This window comes from Eurosta solidaginis, chromosome 3 (assembly GCF_040869045.1).
Source record: "Eurosta solidaginis isolate ZX-2024a chromosome 3, ASM4086904v1, whole genome shotgun sequence".
NCBI lineage: Eukaryota > Metazoa > Arthropoda > Insecta > Diptera > Tephritidae > Eurosta > Eurosta solidaginis.
In genome coordinates, this window is record NC_090321.1 from 263279779 (window position 1) to 263304510 (window position 24732).

General features: G+C 36.7%; 1 protein-coding gene across 5 annotated transcripts in view; it reads left to right on the plus strand.

The window, feature by feature from the left end:
- The first annotated feature begins 1201 nt into the window (after positions 1-1201).
- The window catches only part of Galphao (G protein alpha o subunit), a 251069-nt gene continuing 227538 nt past the window's right edge, over positions 1202-24732 (plus strand). Inside the window, exons 1-2 of one of the 5 annotated variants that reach the window (XM_067776224.1) lie at positions 1202-1377; positions 24188-24732. In XM_067776224.1, coding sequence (XP_067632325.1) covers positions 24615-24732 — 118 coding nt within the window. In that variant the 5' untranslated portion in view covers positions 1202-1377; positions 24188-24614. Of the gene's footprint in view, positions 1378-16901; positions 17147-24187 lie in introns of those variants that run through there. The other 4 variants (XM_067776228.1, XM_067776231.1, XM_067776232.1 and 1 more) reach the window with 4 other exon arrangements.

The following is a 24732-nucleotide window of genomic DNA, read 5'->3' on the forward strand; positions in this document are numbered from 1 at the left end:
AAATGTCAACGGCCACCGTGGTGTGATGGTAGCGTGCTCCGCTTACACCACCGTATGCCCTGGGTTCACACCCCTGGCAAAGCAACATCAAAATTTTAGAAATAAGGTTTTTCAATTAGAAGAAAATTTTTCTAAGCGGGGTCGCCCTCGGCAGTGTTTGGAAAGCGCTCCGGGTGTATTTCTGCCATGAAAAGCTCTCAGTGAAAACTCGTTCGAAGTCGGCATAAAACATGTAGATCCCGTCAGGCCAATTTGTAGGGAAAAACAAGAGGAGCACGACGCAAATTGAAAGAGAAGCCTTAGATCTCTTCGGAGGTTATCGCGCCATACATTTATTTTTATTTTTATTTAAATATCAATTTCAATTCACGGGAAGTCCTCTTTTCCTGGTAAAATACAACTTCTGTAGACGTTACACCAATTTGGAAATTGAGTATAATTACAACAACCTCTAAGATATTACTTCAGATGATGAAGGATATTTTCTTTAGAATAAGAAAGTATTTGTAATTGGCTGAATTTTCTTATGTAATAGTTTCATATGGAACTAATTTTTTATTTCATAACAAAATTTGTTTTGAATTCGTTTTAAAACATAGGACTGAAATAAACTATTTTTGGTAAACTACTCATATTTGTATAAATTACATAATTATTTCTGAACCAAAATACAAAGGTAACCATCTCTGAACAATACCGAAAAATCCCGGGATCCTGGAATTTTTAATATCAAATGCCAGAATCCCGGGTATGGAAAAGATCTTCAGGATTCGATGCCTTACTTCCAATTAGGCCGAGGTTTTCAGTGCGAGTTAAAACTCCAGTTAAATTTGACTAGAGTTTAACCCTGTCACTTCGGCCGCTTAAGCTGAGATGAGCAGCAAAATTGTATGTTATCGAACAAAGTGGCAAGGTTAAACTCTAGTCAACTTTAACTAGGGTTTAAACTTATACTTGTACTGAAAAAGAGGCCTAAGGAATAAATCAACAACATAACCGTTTTCAGTGTAGCAAACAAATTTTAGTATGGCAGCTCGAATTGCACCCAAATCTGGCAGCGCCCAATTGCTTTTACAGCAAAAATCGAATATCGATTTCGAAATGAACGAGCACCAACTGTCAAATGTAATGTCAGGGAGAAAAAGAGAGCGCCCAATAATAAGGAAATAATAAAAAAGTGAGAAAAAATACGCTATACGAGAGAGTGCGCGCCCAACCACACAAAGGAGCAATTTGCAGCAGCAGAATTGAAAAAGTTCGGGCGGGTTAGACAAAAATATCGTGTGCTCAAATAAATTTGTGAATAACTCCAGCGAATCGAATTTAACCAATTGAAATTTATCAGTAGAAATTGGTAAAACGTGCAAGTGTATAACGGTAATAGAAGCAAATGTTATTATTGCAGTAAAATGTGTGAAAAAAATAAAAGAAGAGTGAACGGCGTTGTGTAGCTACCAGCCGCAAAATCGTGCACCCACCAACCATACATACCACACACACAATTACATATACGCTAGGCGCAACATTCTGGGTGAGGTGGAAACGCCAGATGTGTATTCAGTGAAAATCGCATACGCGTTTTCCAATATAACAACACGAAAAAATAAATAAAATTGCATCTCTCGTTTAATGTTAAACAAATTGCAAAATTGTGAAAAAAGAAAATTAAACAACTTATTTGAAAAGAAGCAAAGTGTTAGTGATGTACATATCAAATGTAGATATGTTTGTATGCATAGCAAATTGTACCGCAGTAGCACCAACACGTTTGGGATACATAGCTGCTGAATTTGAACATATATGGGGCGGTACCGGGCGACGGTAGAATTACTACAACGGCTGGTAGCAGTGCGGTTACAATCGCAAACTTTATTCTTTAATGCGCAACGACGGGCGGGGCCGTGCCAATGCAAAAAAAAAAAAAAAATTTATAAAAAACGGCACCCTTTTGTACTAGAGTGGTGTAAAATAGGATTAGCGAATAAACTGAAATATGAAGAAGGAAACATACATGCAAACATATTTTCCTAAAAATATGCAAATTAAATTTTTGCTTTTGCTAGTTTTCGTTTTTTATTAAAATTACTACTTCACAATTGTGTGTGCGCTTAAGCAGAGCAAGTGATTTGCTATGCAAAATAGATGGCGTGTGGGTGGCAGCGGGTGCAAATGAGTTCTTAACACATCCATATAAGTATATACATAAACACAGGGGTGGATCTACAACAGTTACTACTGGGGGAAATACTCATAATCCATAAAGGGCGGGGTAGTATCAGTATATTTGTTTATCTATATTGACGAAGTGTGAAATATTGGCCTTTTTTATAAGAACGAAACAGTTGTTTTTGCTTTTTTGAAATTCTGATATATGTACATATGTACGTATTTATTTGCATGGGCAAATATACAAAGTTTTAGTAAACGGCTTAGAATTTTAAGGAAAAGCAATTGCTTAGTATTTATAGATATGACCCATTGTGTGCAATGTGTACAAAAAAAAAAAAAAAAAAAAAAATACAGAAAATGAAATTAAAAAACAAGTCAAGGTGTCGAAGTTCGGGTGTAACTGAACATTATATAATCAGCGTGAGCTTAAATTGTAAATTTCATTTCAGATAAATTACTTTTCAACATTACACGTGGCACCGCCCGTTTTTGTTAAGTTATAGCTTATTATTCTAGTCTACGACCCTTTTACACTTGTTTTGTATCTAAGTTGCCATGGTCTTTAACCGATCCCGTCCATTTTTACTAGAAATATTTTCTGCTATAAGGAAAATATGTGTACACAATTTCATTACGATCCGTTCATTTTTCTTCCCGTTATGGCTCCCGAAACATAGAAAATTGCTTAGTCATAAAAGGGGCGGTGCCACACCCATTTTCAAAAATTTTAGTCTTCCAATTTAATGTTATAATTCAATTTAGAAAGTAAATTTCTATTGATACAAAGCTCTTTTTCGCTAAGATATAGCTTACTAGCAGACCAGGCAGACGTGGTTCTGCCCTAAATTTGGTCTATCTGCATCCATCTTAATAAGCTCTTTCCGTCTAACTCTGCCTCCCCCCTCTTATATTTTTCTTAATCTTTTATTCACTCCTCCCTCCGTCTTTTTTGATTAATCTATCTCTATTTCGTCTCACTCTATCTCTTTCTCAGTCTCCTTCTCCTACCCTCTTTTCCCTTCTCTCAAGTTCTTCTCATTCTCCTTCATCTCTTATTGCCAGTCCCAGAGGGTGGTCCTAATCCCAGTCCCAGCCGTCTCTGGGCTAGTTCCCGGAAAAAAGGATCGTAAATACTAATACAGGCAAATCGAATAGGACGTACATAGGTACATATGTATATAGGTATGTGGGTATTTTTAATTCATGTCTTTATTTCGGCTTCGCATGCTTATTTATCAGTTTTGCCAGGTTGATGATACTAAATCGAATATTACAATGGAAATTACTTTAAAGCTCTCAGTAATAGCTTTCATTTGATATCCATAATACACACACATTGTACAGGTATCCGGGTCGACGTTTTGGCCTATATCTCAAGACACTTGTAACTCAGCGATATAAAAATTACTCTGCACTAAAGCACACATCAACAGCTTCAATTTGATACCCATAATGTAAAAACACATCCTAGTATTACCCTGATCCACATTTTGGCCTTTATCTCAAGACCCTAGTCACCCAGGGATATGAAAATTACCCTGTACTAAAGCACACATCAACAGCTTTCACTTGCTATCCATGTTACACACACCTTCTAGTGGTATCCGGATCCACGTTTTGGCCTATATCTCGAGACCCTAGTCACACAGCGATATAAAAATTACTCTGCACTAAAGCACACATCAACAGCTTCAATTTGATACCCATAATGTAAAAACACATCCTAGTATTACCCTGATCCACATTTTGGCCTTTATCTCGAGACCCTAGTCACCCAGGGATATGAAAATTACCCTGTACTAAAGCACTCATCAACAGCTTTCATTTGATATCCATTTTGTATAAACACATTTTAGGGGTGCCCAGGTCCACGTTTTGGCCTATATCTCGAGACTCTAGTCACCAATAGTTATGAAAACTACACTGAACTAAAGCACTCATCAACAGCTTTCATTTGATATCCATATTATATAAACACATTCTCGGGGTGCCCGGGTCCACGTTTTGGCCTATATCTCCAGACCCTAGTCACCAATAGGTATGACAACTACCCTGTAGTAAAGCACTCAGCAACAGCTTTCATTTGATATCCATATTGTATAAACACATTCTAGGGGTGCCCGGGTCCACGTTTTGGCCTATATCTCGAGACCCGAGTCACCCAGGGATACGAAAAATACTCAGTAACAAAGTACTCATAAACAGATTCCATTTGATACCCATATTGTACAAACACATCCCAGGATTACCCAGGTCCACGTTTTGATCTCAAGATCCTAGCCAGAACGGGATAAAAAGTATCGTATGTCCGTTCCCTGGTTATAACCTATCTCTCCACCAATTTTCAGCCAAATTGGTTCATCCGTTCTTGAGTTATGCGTAGTGTAACTAACACGACTTTCTTTTATATAGTATTTTTCTAAAAAAAATCATAACTCAAGAATGGCTAAACCGATTTGGGATTTACAAATCAACTAACCATCATCTCTCCTTCCTGTATCTTTCCTAAAAATTTCATGGCAATCTTTCTATCCGTTCTCGAGTTATGGAGTGACAATCAAAATGTACACTTTTTATATATATAGATTATTTTCGTCTACGACCCTTTCAAAAAATTTTTATATAAAAGTGGGCGTGGTCTTTAACCGATCTCGTCCATTTTTTTTTTTTTTTTGAAATATTTCCAGCTATAGGGAAAATTTGTGTACCCAATTTTATTACGATCCGTTAATTTTTCTTGGAGTTATGGCTGCCGAAACATAGAAAATTTGCTTAGTCATAAAAGGGGCAGTGCCACGCCCATATTTTAAAATTTGAAGTTTTTCCTATTTATTGTCATAAATCCACTTGAGAAATGAAATACCATTGATATAAAGCTCTTTTTTGCAAAGGTATGGCTTATTTTATTCGTCCACGACCCTTTTAAAAATCTTTTATATAAAAGTGGGCGTGGTCTTTAACCGATCTCGTCCATTTTTTCTAAAGCATGCCTCATAGTAAATGCAACCTCTCTGCCGCATTTTGTTGCGATAGGTTTAACGATTTTTGATTTATGATTAATAATATTTGTAAAATTGATTTTATCACAAGTGGGCGATCCCACGCCCATTTAAAAAAATTTGTATCAGAGTCTCAATAACAGTCCGCACGTCAAATTTCAACATTCTAGGTGTATTATTTACTAAACAATCAGTTTTTTTGTGTGGTGATCATCCGGTTTCGCTCATTTTCAATATTCTGGGTCCAAATAAGCTCGTGTACCAAATTTGGTGAAGATATCTCAATATTTACTCAATTTATCGAACATACGGGCGGACATGGCTCAATCAAATTTTTTTCGAGACTGATGATTTTGATATATGGAAGTCTATATCTATCTCGATTCCTTTATACCTGTACAACCAACCGTTATCCAATCAAAGTTAATATACTCTGTGTGCAAAGCATGTTGAATATAAAAATATTGGTATTAAAGTAAAGATTTAAATTATTTTCAGAAATTAAAGAAAAAGCTAATAATTAAAACAAACGATCGTTGGGCTTTAATAGTGGACTAGACTTGTTTTATTCACACTGAAAAAAAGTATTACCGTAATCTTATATATTATTTCTAATTGCTGTTTTTATGTACGTGTCCCTTTTTTGCTCTTATTTGGAATCCAAATCTATAAATAAAGTTTTGGTTGTAAAGATGGAAATTCGGGCTATTAGCGAGCTTTGGGCATTAATAGTCGTAGTGTTTTTGTTTAGCAATATTTTATTAATAGAATTTGTTAAAAATAAACGATTCTGAGCACACAGAGAAATTTGTACTATGGCATTATTGTGAATATTTGATTAGAACTAACACTGCATTACCGGCAGTTGCTAGCATTCGCCAGATGGCAGCGTAAGCGTATGTAAATTTATAGATGTTTCATTGACTTAGCAGTTTTTGTGTGTTGTAAGAAATTATTGTCAATGTGTTGGTTTCATTTTGAGCTTGTTATATCCTTTTGACAATCCCTACTCCAGTGAAATGAATAAAATTAATCAGCTGATGAAATGAGCCAACCATATAGTTGAGCCATGAATTAGAATAGACGAAAGAAAAACAACTGCCAAATAAAAAAAATTGTTTAAATTAGAATAGACGAAAGAATTTTTTTGTTTGGCAGTTGCTTAAACAATTGTTTCATTTAAGAAAAAATATATCATAAACTAATTATTGTTAGGCCTTGAGCTCGACTCGAACCCGCGATCTTTAAGAAGTTAGTTTTAATATGATTTACAATATGCGGCCTCTGGTGATGTAGGAACGTATATACTAGAGGACTAATTTTGCTTTCGCACTAAAAAAAAACAACTAGTCAAGAAGACTTCAATTTTAAAATATTCACCAAAATTAGAATGGTAGCATAAATATATATCTAAAGAACTGCCGACTACAATGTATTCTACCGGAGATTTAGTTCAAAAACTTAGCCCTTATATTAAAAACGACTGGCAAAAAGCATTTTTTTTAAATATTACCCAAATCACCATAATAACATATATCTCGGAGGGATACTGACTACCTACCCATCAACAAGACGTAGATTTAATTAAGAAACTTTCCAAGAATGCCAAGCGAAACGTCGGGTTGTCTAAACAGCGTATGCTTCTTTTATTTGCACTGATAACGATCTTTTCAACTTTAAAATAGAACGACCAAACAGGTTTTTCTATATTAATATAAATTTACTGACAAATATAGCTAAACAATTATTACATCTAAAAAAAAAAAAAAACGATGGATACGCGAGGCGAAAAAAAAAACCAAATTGCATCACGAAGGCATAACGTATGCCCCTATTACCGTTTACAACTCAACTCTGGTTGGGCTGAAATTTCGCAATTTGGTATTACAGATTACAACTCAACCTGTCAAAAAAAATGTCGGTTGAATTGTCTAGTCTAACAACTTTTTGTGGCATTACCGTTTACAACCTTGTGTTAGTGTAGTTGTCAAAGACGTCAAAATCTTACAACTGATTACTAGCAGTTGTCTCATGCAATTTTGCAGTTGTTTTGAAAAAATGTAACATTTTACAAGACGGTTCACCACCTAATTTTTAACAAAAATTTTCAAAGTTGGTATCAAAAGCCACGTTTCGACCTCCGATTTAAGAATCCGAAAACAAAAATTAAAAATTTAATTTCTGTCATCATTTCGGTTCAAATTTTCATGTCGTTGTTGTATTTTGCCGGATTTTTTGTACACATTAATGCAGAAAGGCATTCGACCCACCCAAAGTTATTTTTACAAATCGCGGCCAAAGGCCGCCAACGCAAAAGATGTTTTGTGCAAATAAAACTGTGGATCGGACCTCATATTTCGGACCCTCTCGGGCCATTTTGTGAGTTTTTGTAAATATTTTTCGACAGAAATAAAATTTTTAATTTCCGCTTTCGAATCCTAAAAGCAGAGATCGAAACGCGTCTTATGATACGACCTTTGAGAAGAGTAAGAGAAGTGAACCATGCAGGGGATTATAAAACGTTATCAAAAAAAAAAAAAGTTTAAAACTGCTAGTTAAACCTTTTTTAATCAAACAATAATCAATTTTGTACACATTTATAGAAAAAACAAAGTCTAAAGAAGGATTACATTGAATAACTTTTTGACTTTATGGAGCGACATTCCGAAATTGGACGAGGCTGGCCGCAGTTCGGATGCAACCAAAATAAGTGAAATTATGCGAACGTCAGTCCCATTGATACCAATCAGTACTGGGAATCCTGTTTTAGAGTAAAATAAAATTTTTGCTGTTTGGGTTTTAAGCCACTACGCACAAATATGCTCCTCAATAATATCTAAAGCCAGTCCACACCAAAATCATTTTGACAGCATTTTTGATAGCTGCCGTCAGCAAGGAATCGGAGTGTAGCGCATACTTTTAGAATGTACCCCTTCCCTCGAAAGCGTTTGCGGAAATGGTCCTTAATTTTGTTTAGTAATGACCAAAACGATTCCTTTAAAATCTGCAAAATAACTTCATTTGAAGCTCATCATTTGTCACTTAAACATTTTCTTACTTGGTGCTTGGTAGTTCTAAGGGATTGGAATGATCATGCGAATGTTTTCCGTATTCGCGACATGTCAATCACCAAGATTTTCGCCATTATAAAATAGATTTCATATCATATAATATCTTGTAATAACAAAACCACTTTTCCAAATGCTTAAATTTCCGCCACAAATTGATCAGCTGTTCATTTATCTGTCAAATCATTACTTTCTGAAGTTGGCAACTCAATTCAACTTCAACTGAAATAAGTTGTAATTCGTAATACCAAACAGGAGTTAAGCTGGAGTCATTGGTGCCGTATGTCGTATCGCTGTATCCGTATCCCTAACGTAATCAGCTGTTTATCGTTACGACGGTAAACCAAAACCCAATTGGTTGGCTACGATACGGTTACGACCTTAGCGGCACCAATAATCGATTGCATTGATTCTCATAAGGTTGGTCGAATCAGCTGTAAAAAGGTTACCGATACGGTTACCGATAAAGCACCAATGTCTCCAGCTTTAAGTTGTCTGAAAGTTGAGTTGTTTTAATTACAACCCAACTAAGTTGAGTTGTATACCGGAATAGGGGCAGTAATGTCGTTTGGGTCTCATTTTGGTTTTTTGCCCACGGTGGATTAAAAACGGAATGTTTTAAATAAAATGGGAACTATTTGAGATCTACTTTTATTGACGTAATGTTCAAAATTTTAATCGCTCATATCCTTGGTACAAATAGATGCATGAGATTTATTCTTCAGAAACCTAGAGATGCACGAACGGCTGACATGTTGAAGACTTTAGACTGGTTAAGTGTGAAACAAAAGATTTTTTTCCACTCCATGAAATTCATATTTAATATCAAACATGGAAATGTACCTGAGTATTTAAATAAAAATATAGCATTAGTTGAGCAGACTCACAACATAAATGCGAGGAGCAAACGTAATTTCAAATTGCCGTTTTTTTAGAACTGCAATTGATCAACAGAACATTTTCTACAAGGGTCTGAAAAGCTACAATGATCTGCCTATGGATATAAAAAGTTGTAACCAAATAACAGTATTTAAAACAAAATTATATGAATATTGTAAAACCTTAGCTATAAGATAAAAAACTGTAATATTTTCAAATTTACGAATTAGGCTTCTGGCCGTAATAAATAAATAATCTAATCTAATCTAATAGCGAAGGAAGCAAGTCGTTTCTGTAAAAAATAATAAAAATAAAGTTAAAATGGCAAATGAAGTACTTGATGATATTAGATTGGATGTTCAAAATATTAGGGCAATTCCCTCAGTCAGGTAAGCGTAGTAAACGAAGAACATATTCCACGTTTTTTAGGCCAAATATACAACACTCAGGGAACGTACCAGTTACGCGAGGACTATCCATCCGTTTTGCAATGGGTCCGAAGTGGTGAATCGAATAAATTATATATGTGAACTTGGTGCAACGCGTACTCACTAGATCCTTAATATGCTATCCGAATAGAAAGATCGTAACTTAAAAGTTTTGTTAAAAAGGACGTATTTAAGACATTCTGTTAATAGGGACGTATCTGAGCGAAATCGTTAATAAAGTCGTATCTCTGGAGACCAGTTAAAAAAGCTATAATTGAAATTTAAAAAAATTTGACAGAAGAGATATGAACTAAATTTAGTTTAATTTCTTTTCACAATCCGTTATCTACTTAACTAATCTAAACTATACTATAGAATAAACATACATATTATATCTAATTGCTGTTTTATGTACGGGTCCCTTTTTCGCTCTTATTTGGAATCCAAATCTATAAATAAAGTTTTGGTTGTAAAGATGGGGATTCGTGCTATTAGCGAGCTTTGGGCAATTTTGGTCGTAGTGCTTTTGTTTAGCTATATTTTATTAAAATAATTTGTTAAAAATAAACGATTGTGAGCACACAAAGAAATCTACTTGTACTATGGCACTATTGTGAATATTTGCACTGCATTACCGGCAGTTGCTTCCATTCGCCAGATGGCAGTGCAAGCAAGTTTATAGATGTTTGATTGATAGAACAGCTGATTTCTGTTGATATTTGATAAGAGACTTTTATATTGGTTGCGCGAGATGCGCACGGGTCTGGCTCGTTTATCTATATCCTGGTTTACCAATTGACTATGTCTTTTGCGAATTGTGAAAAAGCAATAAATTAAGTTATGGGTTTGAGTATTAAGTAAATGCAGAAACCATAGAAAATTTTTCACAAATGTATTTTGTTGTTGCATGTTGAAAACTTTTGACGGTAAAATGGAAAACTTTTGCATATTTTATGAATTCTAGACAGAGAGAATACCTCTGTTGAGACATTATTATAACGAGTATTTACTAAGAAAAGAGAGCGGAACAGGCTATACAGAAAATGGAGGATACTAGATAGGCAAAGCATGGTCGATGTCACGTTTGAAGGCACCTCTTTTACTAGGATAGCGAATGTACTGTGCCAAAAAGTTAAATCAACCGCTTCCATATGAATATTTACGCGGTAACTTGAAGAGATTGAGCTTCCATGGAAAGCTGAAAAATTATTGTCAGATTTACTCTTCGACTCTAAACGACTATTTTAGAGGCTTGAGTATAAGCCAGAACGGAGCAGTATCCCACAGCTTAGAAAGAACGCACTTTCAATATGATGTTAAGTTAACATTACAAACACATAGTATTGCTGGAAATTTAATTTATCACCAGTAATTAGAAATCATGTCCTTTAAATTCATGCTGAGATTTGCTAAACAGACCGGTCAATTCATACAGATTTAAACATAAAAGGATCAAACAGCTGAAAACGATGCAGAAGCATGCCCGCTTTGGGAGTATTTTACAGACAACATCTTCGAAAGATTTGTGGATTTCTATGCTGCATTCAACAACACGATCCAGAGAATAAGCACACTGCGTTTATTCTGGTTGGGTCATATTATACAAAAATGCTTCGTCCCATAATATTTTCTCAGCTGTGCCCGCCTATTTATTTATTTATTTATTAGTCTACAAATTTGACAATTAATCAGACTAAATATAGTTACGGATTACAAATCAATTACAGAAGCATACAAATTGAACAAATTTATATTATAAAATTTGTATATATATTATTAAATCAGTTGTCGGGATGGACTGTGATGCCGAGCAACGGGAATTGATTATTAATGCTGTCGGAATGGACGGATTTCGAGCAGCTGATGTATATTTGACACACAACAAATAGGACTGCGATGTGTGGGAGGTTGGAAAGGGCGTGATTCCAAGCCACCCGCCCAAAGTTACTGGAGCTGGTGATAAGACGTGATTTCTAGCAGCTGATGTATATTTGACACACAAGAAGTAGGGCTGCGATATATGGGAGGTTGGAACGGACGTGATTCCCAGCCACCCGCCCAAAGTTACTGGAGCTGGTGATAAGAGTGGATGGTTGGAAAGTACGTGATTCCAAGGCACCCACCCAAATCATTGCGTATTTATGGTAGTCAGCAGATATTTTTTTATTACGTGGAGTGAGTCACACGTATTAATGTTTTTGCAGTGCTAATTGAAGTCAGTACACAGACAACGAAGAGGTTCGTGCATTTCAAAATTCGATCTGCATATGCTTATATGAAGCGGTTGAAAATGTCTAGATGGTCTATAGAGAGCATTAAATAAAATTTCACCAAGCAGAAAAGGGCTATTTACCATTCCTTTAATAAGTTTTACTACAATAACATGAAAACATAGGGAGGATTCCAAAGAAAACTTGGGTGTGTTCGAGCTAAAGTTGTTGTAGCAGCGTTACTTTTTATGACAATCTATTGAGCATTACATGCAAATCAAACGCAACATAAAAAATTTTCACAGCGCTATTGCAGCATATTGTCAGCTTGAGTATCAGCCACATTCCATCAATCAATTAGAATTTTAGCAATACTGCTGTTATTATGTGGTGACTGGAACACATCCTTTTCTTATCGCAGCAGAAAAGAAAAAATCTTCAACACAATCGTTCGTGACTGGCAAAGTATGATTGGTAGATCTGCGACAGCTTTTATTTGAAAGAAGCATCTTGGAAAAACTTTTATTAACAAATTGGCAACCTGAAAGTTCTAAAAAGTATCCCCAACTGCTGTCGCACTTATATTGCCAGACGGTGATTCAATGGCATGCATAATTCGTGCTATCTCTACCCATCGATCGATCTGCACGTTTATTTTGAGATAAGATAGTAAAATTTGGTCGCATATTTTATAAGCTTACTCATTGGTACATTTCGCAATAAACTCGAAGTCGCACCGATTGCAAGCATATCTGTAAGCATATTTACATATGTATTTCATAAATGTTTTAATAATAATAAATGTTCGCTGAATTCGTCTCATGCCACACAATCATCCTTGAGATGGACGTAGTGTACCGTGGCTCACGGTACTAGTTTCAAAACATCGAGCACAGATGGTATTGTGAAGGCTTTTGGAGAAAACGTTTTTTCACAAAGCTATCAATTTAATTCGGAAATTAAAAAAAAACATCTTATTTTGGTATGTGAAGTTAGAAAACTTTAAACTAATGCTGAGACTAAAACCTATGTAAACCTTACATAGTGGAAGACCTTGTCACCCACTGATCCTGCTGTTAAAGTTATAAAAAGGTCTGGATCCACTGGTTAAGGACTTTTAAATTTAATATTAAGAAGGATAATTTCAGTAAAAAAAACAATTGCAATAACCAACTCGACTGAAAAGCAGAAACAGTCGATAAGCTTGTCGCCTCCATTTAAATGGAATTTTATGTTGATAGTGACATTCTTGCAGTCATTGTAAGCATGTGTGGGTAGGTAGCAAATATCGAAATAACAATAATAAATAAATTTTTTGCAAAAATGGTGATGCCATGAGTTTGATGTTGTAATACACATAGATATGCAGCTCGTGAAAGTAGAGAGTTTGTAATTTCCTCTAATTTCTACAAGAAAGTAGCCCAGTGCTAAAATCCTTTAAAATCGTCTGTGATTGCAATATATATATTTTAGGTACGACTCATAATATCATTCATATATATTCTTTCCAATTGCTGTTTTTATGTACGGATCCCTTTTTCGCTCTTATTTGGAATCCAAATCTATAAATAAAGTTTTGGTTGTAAAGATGTAGATACGGGCTATTAGCGAGCTTTGGGCAATTGTGGTTGTTGTTGTAGCGATAAGGTTGCTCCCCGAAGGCTTTGGGAGTGTTATCGATGTGATGGTCCTTTGCCGGATACAGATCCCGTACGCTCCGGTAACACTACACCATTAAGGTGCTAGCCCGACCATCTCGGGAACGATTTATATGGCCACAGTAAACCTTCAGGCCATCCCTCCCTCACCATCCCAAGTGCCATGAGGAGCTTGGGGTCGCCAGAGCCTCGTCTGTTAGTGAAACAGGATTCGCCGCGGATAGGTGAGGTTGACAATTGGGTTTGGAGAAGCTGTATATTGCGCTGGCAACCTGAAGGGTTGCGCTACACAGCCCCGTGAATCTGGTATTTTAGTCGCCTCTTACGACAGGCATACCTACCGCGGCTATATTCTGACCCTTAACCCGCTGGGGGAGGCAATTGTGGTCGTAGTGCTTTTTGTTTAGCTATATTTTATTAAAATAATTTGTTAAAAATAAACGATTGTGAGCACACAAAGAAAGCTATTGTACTATGGCACTATTGTGAATATTTGCACTGCATTACTGGTAGTTGCTATCATACGCTAGATGGCAGCGCAAGCTGTAAGTTTTAATTGATTGATGGAACAGCTGATATTTGATAAGAGACTTTTATATTGGTTGCGCAAGATGTTAGAAAAAGCTTTCTTCAACTGAATTCCGAAGGAAAACTCACTCCAGAAATAACAGGGGATAGCAGAAATGTTGAGGGTAGAAGTACTTCAAACAATATCCGCAATCCGTCGTTCCTTAAAAGCTTCCTGAGTTAAGGACACATGGGTTTTTTCTTCTGCGTCTAAGAATGATATGTACTACTGCTTCCCTCAAAAGACCTCAAAGCCGATATGCAACGAGTGATCATATGTTTAATTCTATGTCTATGTTTGTGAAAATAGCTCGGGTACACTCCTAAAAATACCGATAACTTGTTTCATGGTTTCAAGATATATTAAGAGAGTGCAACAAGAGTGTCTGTCGCCTTCATTCCCGACGTTGGGCGCCTACAAAACATGCTAAATATTTCTCTTGCAATGAAGAAAACCTTTAATACATCGTTTGTCTTCGCCTACATAATGGTAAGGAAGAAACTCGACGCGGATAAGTACTGCTATAATAAATTATGAAAGGTATACAATTTCTGCCCTCGTCATGATATCAAAATCTTGTTTGGCGTCTTTAACGCCAGGTTGCGGAAGGTCGTTGGTCCTAAAATAATAATAGCTTGGCGTGATATACCACCGAGGAGATTAAAGCTGAGCTTCTCTTCCAATTTGCCTCGAGCTACTTTCTAAATTTTTTTCCTATAAATTGGTGGGACAGGTTCTTATTGGAAGTGTGAAGCTAAGAGAAGTGAGTGTGAGGAGTTCAAGATATGGATGATAGGAAAATTACTGCAAAATTCAGCTAGTAATAGAAGGTTACAGGCAGGGCAATTTTCTGTAGGCACCAAATTGGCTACCTGATATCACACTTAAGTTATGAAGGAAATAGTTCGACCCAGTTCTAAACACTTAGGGAGAAGATGTTCTCAGCACTCTTCACCGGGTTAAAGGGCTTAGAATATTCTTGCGGTATGGATGCCGCTTGTAAGAGGTAAATAAAATCCACAAACTTAGAATGCTTGATGTAGTCATAGCACATGGTTCCCGAGATGGTCGTGCCTATTATATTATGTTCAAACAGAAAAATAAATTGAGGAAATTTCGATTTGAATTGAGTGCTGTTCATACAACTCGATTTAGCTTACACATTAGTAATTTGATAGCTGGTTGGCTCATCTCTACAGCAAGAACATACCTTTGTTCAGACTGTCAAAATGAACACGCACATTATTAGGCGAATGAAATGGAATGAAAACATAAAACTTTGAAATTTTTGTGTGTTGTAAGAAAATGTGTTCAATGTTTTGGTTTCATTTTGAGTTTGCCATCTTCTTTTGACAATCCCTACTACAGTGAAAAGAAAGACATAAAATGAGATGAGCCAACCACATAGTTCAGCCATGCGTAACTGACGTTAAAATATACTCAATAAACACACTTTACAATGTTGCATTTGCAGTTTGAAACAATTTATTACGCAATTTTTTTTAAATTGGCAATTTATTATTACAATTTATTATATGACAAATTGCGTAATAAATTGCCCAAATAGTATAAATTGCCAATTTTGTGTGTGTTTGAACATAGTATTACCTTAAGCGTGGGGCGTATCGGATCAATATCCGGTAAAGAACAATCACATCGATAACATTCGCTACAAGAATTATATGGCGGCCACCGTGGTGTGATGGTAGCGTGCTCCGCCTACCACACCTTTTGCCCTGGGTTCACACCCCGGGCAAAGCAACATCAAAATTTTAGAAATAAGGTTTTTCAATTTGAAGAAAATTTTTCTAAGCGGGGTCGCCCCTCGGCATTGTTTGGCAAGCGCTCCGGGTGTATTTCTGCCATGAAAAGCTCTCAGTGAAAACTCATCTGCCTTGCAGATGCCGTTCACAGTCGGCACAAAACATGTAGGTCCCGTCCGGCTAATCAAGAGGATAATCAAGAGGAGCACGACGCGAATTGGAAGAGAAGCTCGGCCTTAGATCTCTTCGGAGGTTATCGCCATTACATTTATTTTTATTTAAACCCAGTACCCCAACCACGCACAATACAGCCTGCCATCTATGGAGGCTCAGAAATAATAAAGGCGGTCTACACGCCACTTTTTTTGTATATGGATGTGTTCGAATAGATAAAGGTCTGCATGAACTCGTAGGCAAAACGTTCTCGCATGACCGCATACCTTCTGACTGGGACTTAAGCGTTTTACTATACCGACTGCCGCGTAAACTATTTTGTTCATCGCTCAAACCATGTCTTTGGATTTCAGTTGCCTAGTGCGACGAATATATTTGCCCGCATTTTAAGCCCCTTAATCTGCTGGAGTTAACGACATAACGAAATACATGCTGTGGTCAAAGAAAATTCGGCTCAATTGCGCTTTAGCTTCCAAGTCCTGGTTGAGAGAAATTAGTTCGAAATTGTGCAGGAACTCGATGAGAAAAATTTTACTACTCTTTTAGGGATCTTCATTGGAGGACTGCAATATAGGTACATACTGAGCAGGTTCCTACCATGGTTTTATCGATTTTTGTACATACATATTTACGTTTCTCCCAAATGCCAGACAAACGATTTGTTATTAACTAAAAACATCAGACAATACGGTATCGGAAATGCTAGGAATGTCGAGACTACTATCGTTGACTATTATTATTGTTTGGCATTTTAAATTGCTTTGTTTGTAATTGCAATCGATTTTAGGCTTTGAATTGTATCGCAGGTGCATTGAGCTTACAACCCAACCAAATCACACACACAAACTTTCAAATCAAGCAATCTGTCTCAGAGAGGGCGGTAGGCGTGCTCGTTGCCACAACCGCACCCAAAAACCCGAGTAACAGTCTATTAATTAATCATTCTCGTGCGCATATTCAATAACAATGCGGAGTAACAGATGAAAGTGTCGTCATTTTTAATTACCTCTCAATGTGCGATCGCAAGCGCAAAGTAAATACCGGTAGAACAAAAAGAACACGCTGCGAAGTGACTCATTTCGGTTTTAACTGTTTATGCGCTCTGAATACAATACTTCAATAAGTCGATCAACAAGCCGGTGTGTCGCGATCAAAGGCTTTCCGCGCTTCAAACGCTTGAATACGTTCTTTAGTACGATTTGTGTAGAATAAATTTAACTAAAATTGAAAGTGTGTAATAAATATGTATATTTATTGTGAAACTGTGTGAGATTGTGAGAAAATGCGTAAATATTAATTTAATGTATGAACATTAGACTGGTCTAAAAAAAGAATGGTGTGTGGGACCTTCGGTGTGGTAGGCGGAGCCTGCTACCACCCATGGTAAAACCATATACATGTGACGGCCGGAAATAAGCTGATTGGTACTTTTTTAATATGAATTTGACACTTAAATTTCCGGAGCAGTATACTTTTGAAATTAATCCATCGAATTATAAAAATAAAGTACATGGAATATTTATTTATATTTGTGTGTATGTAGCCGTGTTGCCACCTTTTATGGTTCCACCATTCCACGGCACAATAAACTGCTGTTGAGTTTTCTTGTTCTTGTTGTAGTGATAAAGACAGTCCGAAGGTTTTGTGAAGTGTTATCGATGTTGACCACATTGAACCTTCTAGGCAAGGCGAATTCATTACCAGGTGTTATCCCAACAGCTGATTGCTTCTTCTTGATTATTTGCCATACAACGCCATGTACTACAACATTTCAGTTAATCGGAATCAATGAACATTTTATTTTGACTTGACATTCCTCTGCACGGCGAATTGGTTGAATTCGCTTTGCCACCACCTGGTATGGATTCGCCTTGCTTCTGGCTATTCATATTTGTACGAGGATTCGTCTCGCGTAGGTGAGGTTGTTAATTAGGTTGCGGAAGCTGTGCATTGCGCTTATCAACCCCTTAAATCCACAATGACTTTTGCTTTGCTACCTGGTAGAAAATTTTTATTTTGAAATTCGCCTCAACTTGATATAAAATTTTGGATATCTATTGGATAAATAAGTTGGACACAAGGCCTATATATTAGACTCGATCGATTTATTAAACGATATCGAGACATCGATTTTTCGATAGGAATTGGGCTGAGGAAAAAAAGTTCCACTACGCATACCCAAAAAAATTATTTTGGAGCCTGAGAAATTTCATTTTTTTGACCTTTTTACGACTTTTATTTTTAAGGTTTTTTTCATGATTGTAAAATTTTCATGTATACCCTGTCCGACCCAAAAATGTCCGCTAAAAACATATAATAATTTTCTTTTCAAAAAACTGTTATCGGCAACGTTTTTAGCGGACATTTTTGGGTCGGACAGGGTATACATGAAATTTTTACAATAAAATTAAAAATTTGTTAAGTAGGTCATGAAAAAAACCTTTAAAAAAAGTCAAAAAAATTAAATTTCGCAGGCTAGAAAATTATTTTTTTGGGTATGCGTGGTGGAACTTTTTTTCCTCAGCCCAAATCCTATCGAAAAATCGATGGCACGATATCGGTTAACTTTCGTGCATACAAATCGACCCACCCTACTATATATATTTTTTAAAATGTATCAAAGGTTGGAGAATTACTAGAGAATGATGTTGAATTTAAAAATTTCTCGGAGGTTGTAGAAATATCTATGTTTGCTGGGTAGACAATACACCTTACTCTGAGCGTTGGATATAAAGGCGGATTAACATAAACACTTTGTTAGCTTCAAAGCGAAGAAGGCGTTTTATTGTTATCTTATGGAGTTGTCAATCACTGATTAGGACTAATTTGAAAGCATGTGTCGCGAGAAGGCAGTGTATAATCAGAATACCCCCTCTTTTCAATGTATAAAGTTACTTTGTTAGTCCAAGGTTGTAAGAACTGCACATGATCTTCGACACTTCAGCCACGCACTTCGTTCCATGTCTTTCCTTCTCGCCGAATCTGATTGCTTGCACTCTAATAGATTTTTAGATGCTGCGCTATGAGAGATAATTGCCTTCATTTTTGATTGGCTGTCAATGAGAAAACGATGAAACACGTTTTGTGCTAGTGCCCTACGCTCGCCAGGCTAAGAATTCAGCCATAAGAAGTAGCACACCTATCAGATCCAACAACAAGTTGCATAATGGCTTAAGCGGATACAATCCGTCACCGTCGCGACGCACGTAATTTTTCACTGACAGCACACGTACATGGCGTAAAGTGGCACACATAACGACTGATCTAAATAATTTTATTTAACAATTGTAAATTTCATTATCAAAATAATAATAGTTGGCCAACTAAAATCATCCCATAACTTTAAACACCAATTTTACACAGACGCGTACTATTAATGGCAAAAATTAAAGTGCTACCTATGTGAGCTGAAGTATGTCAAAAGTAGAAAATTGGCAAAGTATAAAGAATGCGGCGACTGATACGTTGCCTATCTGGCGTTTACCATTAAAATTAGCACAACCAACTCTGCTGTCAGTTTACTCCTTGTACGCCAAGTAAGTGAAGTGCTGTATCTTTTTAAGCCACAAGTCCCACAAAGCTTCTGGTATTTGTCAAGAGGTTCGAGTTATTTTATAGCATAGGTCGTAGTTTCTAATTGGGGTTTTCAGCTTCATCGTTGAGCAAACTGCTCGTAACACTACGAACTCACTCAGTCTATGTAAGATCCTTACGAACCGGCCAGTTCAAATTAACCGAACATATGGAAATATTAAAACAAAGCTGAGCATTTATGTAAATCCGCTTTAAGCTTTGCTTCTTTTTTTCCATCGGAATTCACATTTTGAGCCTGCTCGAAGGAAAGAAACAATTTTTTCACCAGTCTAATGTACATATTTTAAATTACCATATAAAGAGAACTTTGAACATTTTGCATTCATTCTGATGGATTTGTGACAATTGGTTCTCTATGGATATCAGCGCCATTAAAACAAAACACATGCTGCCCACTCTGTATTTGTTTTTGTTTTTTTATGTTTCGTTTGCATTACTTTTATACTCAGCGTGCTTTGCACACAGAGTATATTAACTTTGATTGGTTAACGGTTGGTTGTACAGGTATAAAGGAATCGAGATAGATATAGACTTCCATATATCAAAATCATAAGGGTCGAAAAAAAATTTGATTGAGCCATGTCCGTCCGTCTGTCCGTCAGTCCGTTAACACGATAACTTGAGTAAGTACTGAGGTATTTTCACCAAATTTGGTACACGAGCTTATCTGGACCCAGAAGAGATTGGTATTAGGTTAGGTTAGCTGGTAGCTGCCCTGATAATGATAGCTCACTTGGACAACATGAAGGTCCGTTGTGATATCACATACACCAAAAATAACTGTGACTTAGATCTAGCTACTTAGAGAATCGTTGGGTAGCAACGATAAAGCTCCTAATGATACCGATCTCAACTTTGGATAAATCCTCGGGAGATCCAAGTGAGTCGCGACCGAAGTACTTTCAACTAGTTCTGGCAAAAGCTGGGCAATCAAGCATAAAGTGATTTGGGTGATTTGGTGATTCCACCTCATCATCCTCCATACAGCTGCAGCAGGATGGAGTTTCTAGTATATTGAGACGTACCGCATGGATACCCATGCCCTGTCAATACCCCAATGACCATTGATAGGTTAGCCTTAGTGAACCCAATTATTTCAGCAGACCTCCTGCCATCCACTTTCGGCCAGAAAGATCTTGCTATTCTGCAAGACGTGGTGTCCGCCCAACGTTTGCTGAGCTGACTCGAGGCCCAGCTATGGAGGAGCAATCCACAGGTAGCCAGCGGAATCCCGAAATCCCTACAACCATCTTCATCCGGTTCAGATGTACCGATGCGATCCGCAGTTACCCGGGATATCAGTATGGCCCGGAACCCAGATAATCTTAATTGTAAAATAATTCGATGCAATCGCAAGCGAGGTCAGGCACTCCCAGACCACCCTCGATTGCACTGTAGTTGAGCTCAAGGCCTTGATAACCGCTTGGCTATCAGAGTAGACGTTAAATTCCCTAACCGTAGTAGCACTGGCTAGCATTTCATCCACCGCAACCTTAATCGCAGCAACTTCCGCTTGGAATACACTGCAGTGATCAGTCAACTTAAACATGCGGCTTACATTTAGCTCTTGACAAAAGACCCCGCACCAACCTTTCCGTCCAGCTTCGACCCATCCGTGAACAAGTTAACCGGTCCCATGCCCCAGAAAATTCCTCTTCCCCACTCCTCTCTCGGTGGAATGACTGGGGTGAAGGTTGTATAGCAGGTGTAGCAGTTATCGGCATACAATAGTCCGTTCTGTCCGGGATAAAGTCTAAACTGGTAAGAAGGCTAGAGTGTGCGAAGTCAGAAAGCCCATAGCCCATATCACGAAGCCTGACCAACGATCTTGACGCGGCCAAGGTATTGAAAATGAGCGAAATCGGATGATAACCACGCCCAATTTTTATATATATAACATTTTTGAAAACACAAAAAACGTGATTATTTAGTAAATAATACACTTACACTGAAAGAAATGGTGCTAGTAAAATCAACAAATCGGTTCTGTTGTTCTTGACTTAACGGAGATTCGGTGAAATTGATCGAATTATGGTTAATTCGACCGAGTTCTTTGTCAAACGAACAAATTAATTTGATCATTTCAACAGAAGAGAAATTGTCGCTTTTAAGTTAACAAAATTCTGTAAAATTGACAGATTCCTGGTCAGTCTAACTGATTTTTCTGTTAACACAATTGATCTTACAGGTCATTTCAACGACGATCAACTGTCAATACATGAGCAAATTTCAAAGAGAACTTTACGCTCACTGCGCTCTCTTCTTTGTACTTATGACGATGGTGCCATTTGTTAAAAAAAAACACCAAAATAAGAAAACAAGTTGATGTTTCCGACAACATAAAAGTTTGAGTTGTTTTGGAATCGTTTCAACTTAAAGTGTTACGAAAATTAAACTTGCCGAATTACATGTAAAGTTACTCCAGTGGTGAATTACCTTCCTGCGATTTGATTCTTTACTTTTCTATAACTTACAAGCTCTCTTTTTAAAATGTTACGTCAAACATTTATACTACAAGTTTTGTTCGAAACAATCAAGTGTGACAACTACATGCGAGAGAAGAAATCGAGAATGAGTTGAGCTGCAACTGAAAGAATTGAGAATCAGTTTTGTGACTACTATTTTCATTTCTATTTGCAAAGCGAAGTTCAAAACTATAAATTAAATAAATTATAAAATATAAAATTTGGTTAAAGTGCGTTTAATAAAACAAAATAATAAAGTGTATAATGTTTAATGTGTGCCAACATATTTGATGTAGCCCAATTGACGTTCGGTTAGTAAGTGCCACCGTGATGTGATGGTAGTGTGCTCCGCCTGCCACACCGTATGCCCTGGGTTCGCACCCCGTGAAAAGCAACAGCAAGCGCTCCGATTGTACTTCTGCCATGAAAAGCCCTCATCTGCCTTGCAGATGCCGTTCGGAGTCGGCATAAAACATGTAGGTCCCTTCCGGCCAATTTGTAAGGAAAATCAAGAGGAGCACGACGCAAATTGGAAGAGAAGCTGGGCTTAAAAGCTCTTCGGAGGTTATTGCGCCTTACATTTATTTACAACTTTTTTGTTCATTTGACTACTAAAACGGTCAATTACACAGGCCGACAAAATGAGACCGATTGTTTTGACCATAAACCAGACCATACTTTCCTAAAGGTTTTCGATGCGCTGGATTCAAATCTGGACGCAGAATTACTCTATCACGTCAGGATTTTGAGATATCCTAACCTTAATATGCAAAAAACACCGCTTTTGCCTATTTTTGAGGTTATATATAAACGACAGATTTTTTTTTTTAAAAGCACACATAGCATCTTAAAGAAGAACACTTTCTCTTACGAATGGCGTTGAGTTTGCTCAAATTATCGTAAGACTTATCGTAAGAGGTATGTGTTCTACTGCATCATACCTACGTTAATTCAGTGGTTATTCAGCTATAGGAAAATTAGCAAATTTATAAACTTTAAATTGCTCTATCTTAGCGAAAAAAAAAAGATATTAGAGCAAACTCAACGCCATTCGTAAGAGAAAGACTTCTTCTTTAAGATGCTATGTGTGCTTTAAAAAAAATCTGTCGTTTATATATAACCGCAAAAATAGGCAAAGACGGTGTTTTTTGCACAATTTAGGTTAGGATATCTCAAAATCCAGATTTGAATTCAGCGCATTGAAAACCTTTAGGAAAGTATGGTCTGGTTTATGGTCAAATTTCTTGTCGGCCTGTGTTATGATTCAACGATTTGTGCGCAGTTGATTCAACATCTCGTTGCGATGGATAAAAATTGACAGAAATTTCGGTTGAATTGACCCGTATTTCGGTTGATTTTACCAGTCTTTTTCTTTTCTGTAGAATTTTGAAATTTGATGTGTGGACTGATATTGAGACTCTTGATAAAAATTTTTTTAAATGGGCGTGGGATCGCCCACTTGTGATAAAATCAATTTTACAAATATTATTAATCATAAATCAAAAATCGTTAAAGCTATCGCAACAAAATGCGGCAGAGAGGTTGCATTTACTATAAAGCATGCTTTAGAAAAAATGGACGAGATCGGTTAAAGACCACGCCCACTTTTATATAAAAGATTTTTAAAAGGGTCGTGGACGAATAACATAAGCTATATCTTTGCAAACAAGAGCTTTATATCAGGGGTATTTCATTTCCCAAGTGGATTTATAACAATATATAGGAAAAACTTCAAATTTTAAAAAATGGGTGTGTCACCGCCCCTTTTATGACTAAGCAATTTTCTATGTTTCGGGAGACATTACTCGAAGAAAAATTAATGGATCGTAATAAAATTGGGTACACACATTTTCCCTATAGCAGAAAATATTTCTAGTAAAAATGGACGGAATCGGTTAAAGACCACGGCAACTTAGATATAAAACAAGTTTAAAAGGATCGTAGACTAGAATAATAAGCTATAACTTAGAAAAAAATAATTTTGAATCAATGATATTTCACTTATCAAGTTTTATTGTAAGAGGAAATGGGGAGGCATTTTTTAAACGGGCGGTGCCACGTGTTATGTAGAAAAGTAATTTATCTGAAATGAAATGTGCAATTGATGCTCACGCTGAGTATATAATGTTCGGTTACACCCGAACTTAGACACCTTTACTTGTTTTATATTAAATTTTATATATGTAATCATTGTTTACTCATTTTCGCAAAGTGAATTAATGAACTGTCCATGAAACGACCCAACGAGATTTGAATGTATGTATTAATGCACATGTATATGTATGTCTGTATGTGGAGTGAAGTAAAAATAAAATAAGGAAGAAGAAGAAGCACATGTATGTATAAAATAAGTAAGAAAATTAAACAATAACATCGTAAGGAAAAACACGCTAATTCAAATTCAAAATAAAAAATTTATTGAAAAGAAAGCACAACTGAAGCATAATTCTTAAAAGCGCAACGACAACAACAATTTAAGAAATATCAACTTCGAAAGTTGCATCAAATTAACAACAAACAACATTCTTACAACTTGTGTTCAAAAGCGACAAAACCTGTGTTTCACCCCCCCGCTGTAGCGATTGCATTGCAGTAAAACGTTTTAATTGAGCTAAACACTTGAAAACAAACACGAAACAATGGGCTGCACCACATCAGCTGAAGAGCGTGCTGCCATACAACGTTCAAAGCAAATCGAAAAGAATTTGAAGGAGGACGGCATACAGGCAGCGAAAGATATCAAACTATTACTGCTGG